This window comes from Salmo salar, chromosome 19, assembly GCF_965601325.2.
Source record: "Salmo salar chromosome 19, fSalSal1, whole genome shotgun sequence".
NCBI lineage: Eukaryota > Metazoa > Chordata > Actinopteri > Salmoniformes > Salmonidae > Salmo > Salmo salar.
The window spans coordinates 44198876-44210907 of record NC_138309.1 but is presented as its reverse complement, the minus strand read 5'-3'; the positions used below and the strand labels follow the sequence as shown (position 1 = coordinate 44210907).

Below are 12032 nucleotides of genomic sequence, written 5' to 3'. Positions count from 1 at the left end.
TGGAGGTAGATATATATAGGGGTAAGGGGACAGGGATACTGGAGTGATGGAGGTAGGTATGTATAGGGGTAAGGGGACAGGGATACTGGAGTGATGGAGGTAGATATGTATAGGGGTAAGGTGACAGGGATACTGGAGTGATGGAGGTAGGTATGTATAGGGGGAAGGAGACAGGGATACTGGAGTGATAGAGGTAGATATGTATAGGGGTAAGGGGACAGGGATACTGGAGTGATGGAGGTAGATATGTATAGGGGTAAGGTGACAGGGATACTGGAGTGATGGAGGTAGATATGTATAGGGGTAAGGGGACAGGGATACTGGAGTGATGGAGGTAGATATGTATAGGGGTAAGGGGACAGGGATACTGGAGTGATGGAGGTAGATATGTATAGGGGTAAGGGGACAGGGATACTGGAGTGATGGAGGTAGGTATGTATAGGGGTAAGGGGACAGGGATACTGGAGTGATGGAGGTAGATATGTATAGGGGTAAGGTGACAGGGATACTGGAGTGATGGAGGTAGATATGTATAGGGGGAAGGGGACAGGGATACTGGAGTGATGGAGGTAGATATGTATAGGGGAAGGGGACAGGGATACTGGAGTGATGGAGGTAGATATGTATAGGGGTAAGGGACAGGGATACTGGAGTGATGGAGGTAGGTAGGTATGTATAGGGGTAAGGTGGCAGGGATACTGGAGTGATGGAGGTAGATATGTATAGGGGTAAGGTGACAGGGACACTGGAGTGATGGAGGTAGATATGTATAGGGGTAAGGAGACAGGGATACTGGAGTGATGGAGGTAGATATGTATAGGGGGAAGGGGACAGGGATACTGGAGTGATGGAGGTAGGTAGTTATGTATAGGGGTAAGGTGGCAGGGATACTGGAGTGATGGAGGTAGATATGTATAGGGGGAAGGGGACAGGGATACTGGAGTGATGGAGGTAGGTAGGTATGTATGTATAGGGGTAAGGTGGCAGGGATACTGGAGTGATGGAGGTAGATATGTATAGGGGGAAAGAGACTAGGCATCAGGATATATGAAAAACAGTAGCAGCAGCGTATATGATGATTGTATGCGAGTGTGTTGGAGTGACAGTGTGTAGGGCCATGTGAGTGTGTTGGAGTGACAGTGTGTAGGGCTATGTGAGTGTGTTGGAGTGACAGTGTGTAGGGCTATGTGAGTGTGTTGGAGTGACAGTGTGTAGGGCTATGTGAGTGTGTTGGAGTGACAGTGTGTAGGGCTATGTGAGTGTGTTGGAGTTTTTCCCCTGGGCGCCAGTGTTCCAGCCTGGGCGCCAGTGTTCCAGCCTGGGCGCCAGTGTTCCAGCCTGGGCGCCAGGGTATTTCTGCTCATGGAATTGTCACGGGAAACATGTTTGGAATGACAATGAAGTCAAGAAACAAACAGATCTGGGACCAGCCTACCAGTGTTCATATTTTACATTGAACTTTGTACAAGGTGGTGCTAGTAATCAAGCACCAGAAATGTCAAGGCACCAGACAAACATTAGCCTTGACTACAACAGTTTAATACTGCACACACAAATCAGCAGTGGACAAATGGTTTCCAAAAACTGGATAAGGATTTTATTGATAACTGAATTACATCTCTTTTATACATATTTCATAAATGATACAGGATTTTACATTTTCATATTTTTTTTTTGCCAACAGAGCATCCGACGTGAATGAAAAAAAAAGACAAGACAAAGACAATAAGAGGTTTGAATGAAGAAACAAAAATAGATCATTTAAATCCTAATAGTCTTCTTTAGGCATTTTTAAACATCTTTTTTTTTTTTTTCCCAAATCGTTTTTTAAGTGCACACAAAATAGGATGAACATTCAAAAACAACAACGCACACGTTTTCAAAACGGAATAAATGTGACTGGGGAGAATGAAAAGAAGGATAAGACACGATGAACAGAGTGAAAAAAAGGGGAAAACAGATGAGTAAGGGGACTGAGAGGGAAAGTGGGGAGTGTGCCACCATTTTGTCTCTGATCTGGGAGTGAGTGATGTTGGGGTTACAGGTAGCAGGTCAAGGGTTGCGCACAAGATCGGCGGACAACTTTGACATTTCCTTAGATGGACCAAAGATGGCAGGGGGATGGCGGCATGGTGGCCGGGGGATGGCAAGGTGGCGGCATGGTGATGGCGGCATGGGAATTGCATGGTGACAGGGGGATGGCGGCATGGTGGCCGGGGGATGGCAAGGTGGCGGCATGGTGGCAGGGGGATGGCGGCCGGGGGATGGCAAGGTGGCGGCATGGTGGCAGGGGAATTGCATGGTGGCAGGGGGATGGCGGTCCACCTGCCCTGGGTCAAGTTCATTAGGCACCAAACGGAAGAAAACGGACTGAAACAGGGAGGGAATACCTTGGACTTGACCAATAAGAAAAAGTTCATTTTTGATTTCCGTTGCACAACGTTTTCAGTTGCGTTTCCTAATGAACACGACCCTCAATTGTTATTAGATCTCAGAACACTAGGTGCAGATCTATACTGGGGGAGAGGAGAGGGGCAGACAGGGAGAGGAGAAGGGATGGGGAGGAGAGGGGCAGACAGGGAGAGAAGGAGGGATGGGGGAGGACAGGGAGGTGCAGTGGCTGGGTTGGAGCCAGATTTGGCAGGGCAGATTCTAACGACAGAGAGATAGCCCTGTCCCATGCCCATTACTAGGAATCTCTACAAACAACGTTCTTTTAAACTATCTTTGCAATATTCATGTTGATTAAATCATCTTTTAGTTTTCTTTATTTTCAACATAATTTCCCATGTAAACATTACATTCATGCAACACCCGCTTTATAATAAAGTTCCTATATTTGATATATTTATGTTTTTAAAAGAATAAGGAAGTTAAAGATGGACGGTATTATGATGAAAAAGAGGAGGAGTCTCTGACGAATGTAGAGGTGTGTGTTCCCAGCTCGTCTGTGTGTCTCTCTTACTCTATCTCTGCTAACGTGTGCAGTTGTGGAAAATAAAGATTTTGAGCTAATGATCGAGGTAAGGTGGGTTGAGAGGAGAGTTGATTTATCGATCGGAGCGATTGAGGAGGAGACGATTCATAGATGTGTTGCTCTGCTCTTTGCCTCCTGTACGTATAAACACACACACACACCTCGCTCCCTCTCACACACACGGAAAAACACCTCGCTCTCTAACACACACACACACACACACACACACACACACACACACACACACACACACACACACACACACACACACACACACACACACACACACACACAGCGTACCTCATCCCCATTCTCAGAGTCTATCACTGTTCATTAAATTGTAGAGTACCAGTTTGCTGAACATAGCTTACTCAGCATGACCTATACTGATGGTAAAGATGGATCGGTCATAGACATTTGACTATGAAGGTCTCTTCCAATATGATGATTCCAATCCTCTGAGAATAGAAATATCTGTCTAGGTATGTTTCCCTTACTGCTCTATACAGTCTGTCCCACAAAGGCACCACTTTCCGTGGAGATCCCACGCACACACGCGCACACACACACACAACCCCCTCCAATTAACAGAAGAGGTCTACCCCCTCCAATTAACAGAAAAGGCGTACCCCCTCCAATTAACAGAAGAGGCGTACCCCCTCCAATTAACAGAAGAGGCGTACCCCCTCCAATTAACAGAAGAGGTCTACCCCCTCCAATTAACAGAAGAGGCGTACCCCCTCCAATTAACAGAAGAGGTCTACCCCCTCCAATTAACAGAAGAGGTCTACCCCCTCCAATTAACAGAAGAGGTCTACCCCTCCAATTAACAGAAGAGGTCTACCCCCTCCAATTAACAGAAGAGGTCTACCCCCGCCAATTAACAGAAGAGGTCTACCCCCAAGCCAATCCCCACCACTGACGTAACAACATAGATATGGCTTTGTTTTATCAACCAGCAGAAAGTTAACCAGGGTTTGATCGTTTGTATCGAGAGTAACAACAACAGCATGTCAATAATGCTCCTACTACACACTCACCTGTATTCTACTGATTCTATCATGCTGTAGCATCCGTGTACTCTACCCTGTCTGCCTGGCTGTCTATCAGGGGGAGGGGGGGCAGTTACTTGGAACAGCTACTAGGAACAGTGGGAGGAGAGAACTTTGGACGGAACAGCCCTTGTTTGTGTGAATGAACCGCAAGCACACTGTTGCACAAACAGTTTATGCTTCTTCAGCAGTATTTGCAGCTTCGGTTTTTAATGACAGGTTATTGATTGATTGAGGCTATCGAATGGTTAAGTCAGTCATAGGTCATATAGAGGGTGACAGGAGACCTTTTACAAAACCCTCATAGGCTATTAACTGACATTAATCCAGAAGTCAAATTGTTCCTAATTTGGACATGTTCTGTTCACATGTGAACCATTGATATCATGACATTGAAATATGCGTTTGCGTTGCATGCTGCCTGAAGCCAAGACCAATTCAGAACAAGTTATGTCCGTTTTTTTTTTTTTTAGAACAAATCAATTATACTTATTTGTTCTCGTCACAATGAAAAAAGCATGCGCATCGGATATGAGACATTCCCTGTAAAAGTTCAGTCTATTTTCTATTTTTCAGGAGAAATGGTTTATTTTGGAAAATTGCTTTTCTTTTGCAGCAACAATGCATCAGTATTATGTTTGTGATTGTGTGTGTGTGTGTGTGTGTGTGTGTGTGTGTGTGTGTGTGGTGTGAGTGTGAGTGTGAGTGTGTGTGTGTGTGTGTGTGTGTGTGTGTGAGAGAAAGAAAGAAAGATGGATCTCTGTTTTATGTTCCTCTATATGTTCCTTGGCTTAAATGATGTCCTACAAAACCTCACATACAGACGGAGAAGATCCATCATTGAACAACCTGCAATCTACAGCATGCCTGTCTGTGTCTGACTGTCACACACACACACAGGTATACAACATATCATATATTACAATATTAATATGTCTCTTTCTTTATATCCACACAATTAGGTTACTGGAAAAAGGTGAGCATATTCAGAAATGGTACACGGTCGGGCCACAGCTGTTTGTGAGGGTTCTACAATGTTCTCTTGGCTGATATGAGTTATAGTGTAGTTGGAAGGAATTGTAAGATATGTGAGCGACATGCAGAATCTCTCTGCCAGAAATCCTTCTAAGAACTCGTCTATTCTGTTGCTGCTTGTGTTTGTGGATGGTGGATGTATGTCGATGAAGCCTTGGTGGGTTATATTGGTGGTAGTACAATGATAACAGTGTGTGAGAGAAGGAGTGGGAAGACCTATTGATACGGGAGTCCTGTATTGTTGAGACATTACTAAAGAGATACAGATATGCTATATTAACTATATTACTGATATAGGATGTTAAAGAGAGAGCTCCTCCCCCCACTGAATGATCTAAACCTCTATCTTCATTGGGATTGATTGTATATTATTAGTATATTGTTTCTCATAACAAATATAGCATGGCTTCTAAAATAAAACATCTGGGAATATTAGAACACACAGTGATGTTGTTATCGGAAGTACTATCCTCCAATCCAGGCGCAGCATGTTACAGGAAACAGGAAGTCGATAGGAAGTCAACAACAGGAATAGGAAGTGAGGTGTGGTCACCTGACCTCAACTCCGTCTATCCACTTCCTGTAAAGGCTGTGACAAGCTGAAAGGCTCCTGATAAAAGGTCCTTGTCGTCATAGCAATATGCTCTGTGGGTAGCTGTCCGTCAGGCAGAGAGGGCGGGAACTGGAAACAGACGGGGCAGGGTTGGCCACAGCCAATCAGATGAGACAAGAGGGGTCGGCCAAGGTCAAAGTTCACGGTCACCTGGAGGTCACAGGAACCCTTGTCCAATCACAGCCATGTCCTCCGTGCATGCAGAGGTCAGAGGGCTGAGGTTAAAGGTCAGGGGGTGGAACAAGAGGTTCCCAGCTAGAGGATGAATCTTTGTAAACGTAAATTCATAGGACACAGAAATCCCGAGGCCCCACAGGAGTGGTGTGTGTGTTTGAATGCTGCACTGTGGACCTAGCTAACAAATAGATATAGCAACTGTTAAGTGGCTTGGGGTTGGAGTCCCGGGATATCACCACACACACTTATAGACGTGTCCATTTGTCTGCCCCCGTCCCCTCCGCCTCCGCTGTAACTCCTCACACTGCAGCGTGCCACTTCCTGTACGTCCCCTAGAGCTTCCTGCAGGCTGTCCTGAAGTCCTGTTGCATATCCATAGCACCCAGTTTCATCATAATCTCCTCCCCCAGACACAATTTGATTCAGTTTCTGTTCTTTCTAAACCTCCTCTACAGATGGGTTTACTTTATAATTTGAGTTTTCAAGTCAGAGAAATTAAAAAAGGAGAAAATGTAAAAAGAAAAACTCCCACGGTCGGTCGCTAAAGGGAAGGGTTTGTTAAACAAAGAGGAGTAAAGGTGTACGGATGGAGAGAGAGGAGGGTAAGGAAAGGAGGGATGAGGAGAGGAAAAGGGTAAGGAAAGTAGGGATGGAGGAGCGGAGGAGGGTAAGGAAAGGAGGGATGGAGGTGAGGAGGAGGGATGGAGGAGGGGAGGAGGGTAAGGAAAGGAGGGATGGAGGAGCGAAGGAGGGTAAGGAAAGGAGGGATGGAGGTGAGGAGGAGGGATGGAGGAGGGGAGGAGGGTAAGGAAAGGAGGGATGGAGGAGCGGAGGAGGGTAAGGAAAGGAGGGATGGAGGAGGGGAGGAGGGTAAGGAAAGGAGGGATGGAGGAGGGGAGGAGGGTAAGGAAAGGAAGGATGGAGGAGCGGAGGGAGAGATGAAGAAAGCAGAGGAGGACATCACTCTTCCCATCAATCTTTGCTGGTGGCGGTGAGTTGCTGGACAGGGAGTTGGAGCTGGAGGGGGTCCCTCAGACGTTTCAGATCTAACTCCACCTGGGGGGGAGAGAGAGAGAATAATATGAGAAATGTGTTAATTGTTCCTTTTTTGTCATAACGTTTCAATCCAGATTATGAAACCATAACAAAAGTACATTTTGTGTAGGCATATTAATGTGTGCTCATGTGTGTTAATGTGTGCATGCCTGTGTCTGTGTGTGTGCTAGCATGCCAGCCTGCATCTGTTCCTGCCTACATAGGGTTGGTGTCGGGGTTAGTGTCGGGGTCAGTGTCGGGGTTAGTGTCGGGGTCAGTGTCGGGGTTAGTGTCGGGGTCAGTGTCGGGGTCAGTGTCGGGGTCAGTGTCGGGGTTAGTGTCGGGGTTAGTGTCAGGGGTAGTGTTGGGGTCAGTGTTGGGGTCGGGGTTAGTGTCGGGGTTAGTGTCGGGGTTGGGGTTAGTGTCGGGGCTAGTGTCGGGGTTAGTGTTAGTGTCGGGGTTATTGTCGGGTTGGGGGTTAGTGTCGGGGTTCGTGTTGGGGTTAGTGTCGGGGTTGGGGTTCGTGTCCGGGTTAGGGTTGGTGTCGGGGTTGGTGTCGGGGTTAGTGTCGGGGTTAGTGTCGGGGTTGGGGTTAGTGTCGGGGTTCGTGTTGGTGCCGGGGTTGGTGTCGGGGTTAGTGTCGGAGTTGGGGTTGGGGTCCGTGTCGGGGTTAGTGTCAGGGTTGGGGTTAGTGTCGGGGTTAGGGTTAGTGTCGGGGTTAGGGTTAGTGTCGGGGTTAGTGTCGGGGTTGGGGTTAGTGCCGAGGTTGGTGCCGGGGTTGGTGTCGGGGTTGGTGTCGGGGATCGTGTTAGTGCCGGGGATGGCGTCGGGGTTGGGGTTAGTGCCGGGGTTGGTGTCGGGGTTGGGGTTAGTGTTGGTGTCGGGGTTGGGGTTAGTGCAGGGGTTGGTGTCGGGGTTGGTGTCAGGGTTGGGGTTAGTGTTGGTGTCGGGGTTAATGTCGGGGTTGGGGTTGTCGGGGTTGGGGTTAGTGTTGGTGTCGGGGTTGGGGTTAGTGTTGGTGTCGGGGTTGGTGTCAGGGTTGGGGTTAATGTCGGGGTTGGTGTCGTGGTTGGGGTTAATGTCGGGGTTGGGGTTAGTGTCGGGGTTGGGGTTAATGTCGGGGTTGGGGTTAATGTCGGGGTTGGTGTCGTGGTTGGGGTTAGCGTCGGGGTTGGGGTTAGCGTCGGGGTTGGTGTCGTGGTTAGCGTCGGGGTTGGTGTCGTGGTTGGGGTTAGCGTCGGGGTTGGTTTCGTGGTTGGGGTTAGCGTCGGGGTTGGTGTCGTGGTTGGGGTTAGCGTCGGGGTTGGTGTCGTGGTTGGGGTTCGCGTCGGGGTTGGTGTCTTGGTTGGGGTTAGCGTCGGGGTTGGTGTCGTGGTTGGGGTTAGGGTCGGGGTTGGTGTCGTGGTTGGGGTTAATGTCGGGGTTGGTGTCAGGGTTGGGGTTAGTGTTGGTGTCGGGGTTAATGTCGGGGTTGGTGTCTGGTTGGGGTTAATGTCGGGGTTGGTGTCGTGGTTGGGGTTAATGTCGGGGTTAGTGTTGGTGTCGGGGTTAATGTCGGGGTTGGTGTCATGGTTGGGGTTAATGTCGGGGTTGGTGTCGTGGTTGGGGTTAATGTCGGGGTTGGTGTCGTGGTTGGGGTTAATGTCGGGGTTGGTGTCGTGGTTGGGGTTAATGTCGGGGTTGGTGTCGTGGTTGGGGTTAATGTCGGGGTTGGTGTCGTGGTTGGGGTTAATGTCGGGGTTGATGTCGGGGTTGGGGTTAGTGTCGGGGTCGGGGTTAATGTCGGGGTTGGTGTCGTGGTTGGGGTTAATGTCGGGGTTCGTGTTGGTGTCGGAGTTAATGTCGGGGTTGGTGTCGTGGTTGGGGTTAATGTCGGGGTTAGTGTTGGTGTCGGGGTTAATGTCGGGGTTGGTGTCGTGGTTGGGGTTAATGTCGGGGTTGGTGTCGTGGTTGGTGTCGTGGTTGGGGTTAATGTCGGGGTTGGTGTCGTGGTTGGGGTTAATGTCGGGGTTGGTGTCGTGGTTGGGGTTAATGTCGGGGTTGGTGTCGTGGTTGGGGTTAATGTCGGGGTTGGTGTCGTGGTTGGGGTTAATGTCGGGGTTGGTGTCGTGGTTGGGGTTAATGTCGGGGTTGGTGTCGTGGTTGGGGTTAATGTCGGGGTTGGTGTCGTGGTTGGGGTTAATGTCGGGGTTGGGGTTAGTGTCGGGGTTAGTGTCGTGGTTGGTGTCAGGGTTGGGGTTAGTGTCAGGGTTCGTGTTGGTGTCGGGGTTAATGTCGGGGTTGGTGTCGTGGTTGGGGTTAATGTCGGGGTTAGTGTTGGTGTCGGGGTTAATGTCGGGGTTGGTGTCGTGGTTGGGGTTAATGTAGGGGTTAGTGTTGGTGTCGGGGTTAATGTCGGGGTTAGTGTTGGTGTCGGGGTTAATGTCGTGGTTGGTGTCGTGGTTGGGGTTAATGTCGGGGTTGGTGTCGTGGTTGGGGTTAATGTCGGGGTTGGTGTCGTGGTTGGGGTTAATGTCGGGGTTGGTGTCGTGGTTGGGGTTAATGTCGGGGTTGGTGTCGTGGTTGGGGTTAATGTCGGGGTTGGTGTCGTGGTTGGGGTTAACGTCGGGGTTGGTGTCGTGGTTGGGGTTAATGTCGGGGTTAGTGTAGGTGTCGGGGTTAATGTCGGGGTTGGTGTCGTGGTTGGGGTTAATGTCGGGGTTAGTGTTGGTGTCGGGGTTAATGTCGGGGTTAGTGTTGGTGTCGGGGTTAATGTCGGGGTTGGTGTCGTGGTTGGGGTTAATGTCGGGGTTGGTGTCGTGGTTGGGGTTAATGTCGTGGTTGGTGTCAGGGTTGGGGTTAGTGTCAGGGTTGGGGTTCGTGTTGGTGTCGGGGTTAATGTCGGGGTTGGTGTCGTGGTTGGGGTTAATGTCGGGGTTAGTGTTGGTGTCGGGGTTAATGTCGGGGTTGGTGTCGTGGTTGGGGTTAATGTCGGGGTTAGTGTTGGTGTCGGGGTTAATGTCGGGGTTGGTGTCGTGGTTGGGGTTAATGTCGGGGTTAGTGTTGGTGTCGGGGTTAATGTCGGGGTTAGTGTTGGTGTCGGGGTTAATGTCGGGGTTGGTGTCGTGGTTGGGGTTAATGTCGGGGTTGGTGTCGTGGTTGGGGTTAATGTCGGGGTTGGTGTCGTGGTTGGGGTTAATGTCGGGGTTGGTGTCGTGGTTGGGGTTAATGTCGGGGTTGGTGTCGTGGTTGGGGTTAATGTCGGGGTTGGTGTCGTGGTTGGGGTTAATGTCGGGGTTGGTGTCGTGGTTGGGGTTAATGTCGTGGTTGGTGTCGTGGTTGGGGTTAATGTCGGGGTTGGGGTTAATGTCGGGGTTGGGGTTAATGTCGGGGTTGGGGTTAATGTCGGGGTTGGGGTTAGTGTCGGGGTTAATGTCGGGGTTGGTGTCGTGGTTGGGGTTAATGTCGGGGTTGGTGTCGTGGTTGGGGTTAATGTCGGGGTTGGTGTCGTGGTTGGGGTTAATGTCGGGGTTGGTGTCGTGGTTGGGGTTAATGTCGGGGTTGGTGTCGTGGTTGGGGTTAATGTCGGGGTTGGGGTTAGTGTCGGGGTTAGTGTCGTGGTTGGTGTCAGGGTTGGGGTTAGTGTCAGGGTTGGGGTTCGTGTTGGTGTCGGGGTTAATGTCGGGGTTGGTGTCGTGGTTGGGGTTAATGTCGGGGTTAGTGTTGGTGTCGGGGTTAATGTCGGGGTTGGTGTCGTGGTTGGGGTTAATGTCGGGGTTGGTGTCGTGGTTGGGGTTAATGTCGGGGTTCGTGTTGGTGTCGGGGTTAATGTCGGGGTTGGTGTCGTGGTTGGGGTTAATGTCGGGGTTGGTGTCGGGGTTGGGGTTAATGTCGGGGTTGGTGTCGTGGTTGGGGTTAATGTCGGGGTTGGTGTCGTGGTTGGGGTTAATGTCGGGGTTGGTGTCGTGGTTGGGGTTAATGTCGGGATTGGTGTCGTGGTTGGGGTTAATGTCGGGGTTGGTGTCGTGGTTGGGGTTAATGTCGGGGTTGGTGTCGTGGTTGGGGTTAATGTCGGGGTTGGTGTCGGGATTGGTGTCGGGGTTGGGGTTAGTGTTGGTGTCGGGGTTAGTGTCGGGGTTGGTGTCGTGGTTGGGGTTAATGTCGGGGTTGGTGTCGTGGTTGGGGTTAATGTCGGGGTTGGTGTCGTGGTTGGGGTTAATGTCGGGGTTGGTGTCGTGGTTGGGGTTAATGTCGGGGTTGGTGTCGTGGTTGGGGTTAATGTCGGGGTTGGGGTTAATGTCGGGGTTGGTGTCGTGGTTGGGGTTAATGTCGGGGTTGGGGTTAATGTCGGGGTTGGGGTTAATGTCGGGGTTGGGGTTAATGTCGGGGTTGGGGTTAGTGTCGGGGTTGGGGTTAATGTCGGGGTTGGGGTTAATGTCGGGGTTGGGGTTAGTGTCGGGGTTAATGTCGGGGTTGGTGTCGTGGTTGGGGTTAATGTCGGGGTTGGTGTCGTGGTTGGGGTTAATGTCGGGGTTGGTGTCGTGGTTGGGGTTAATGTCGGGGTTGGTGTCGTGGTTGGGGTTAATGTCGGGGTTGGGGTTAGTGTCGGGGTTGGGGTTAATGTCGGGGTTGGGGTTAATGTCGGGGTTGGTGTCGTGGTTGGGGTTAGCGTCGGGGTTGGGGTTAGCGTCGGGGTTGGTGTCGTGGTTAGCGTCGGGGTTGGTGTCGTGGTTGGGGTTAGCGTCGGGGTTGGTGTCGTGGTTGGGGTTAGCGTCGGGGTTGGTGTCGTGGTTGGGGTTAGCGTCGGGGTTGGTGTCGTGGTTGGGGTTAGCGTCGGGGTTGGTGTCTTGGTTGGGGTTAGCGTCGGGGTTGGTGTCGTGGTTGGGGTTAGGGTCGGGGTTGGTGTCGTGGTTGGGGTTAATGTCGGGGTTGGTGTCAGGGTTGGGGTTAGTGTTGGTGTCGGGGTTAATGTCGGGGTTGGTGTCTGGTTGGGGTTAATGTCGGGGTTGGTGTCGTGGTTGGGGTTAATGTCGGGGTTGGTGTCGTGGTTGGGGTTAGTGTTGGTGTCGGGGTTAATGTCGGGGTTGGTGTCGTGGTTGGGGTTAATGTCGGGGTTGGTGTCGTGGTTGGGGTTAATGTCGGGGTTGGTGTCGTGGTTGGGGTT

The 12032-nt window shown here is 50.7% G+C and overlaps 1 protein-coding gene across 2 annotated transcripts in view; it reads right to left on the bottom strand.

Moving 5' to 3' along the window:
* Positions 1-1574: 1574 nt before the first annotated feature.
* Positions 1575-12032, bottom strand: part of mcu (mitochondrial calcium uniporter) — a 183580-nt gene continuing 173122 nt past the window's right edge. For both annotated transcript variants that reach the window (XM_045702319.2, XM_045702320.2), the window contains one exon: positions 1575-6910. In XM_045702319.2, coding sequence (XP_045558275.1) covers positions 6827-6910 — 84 coding nt within the window. In that variant the 3' untranslated portion in view covers positions 1575-6826. The remainder of the gene's footprint in view (positions 6911-12032) is intronic.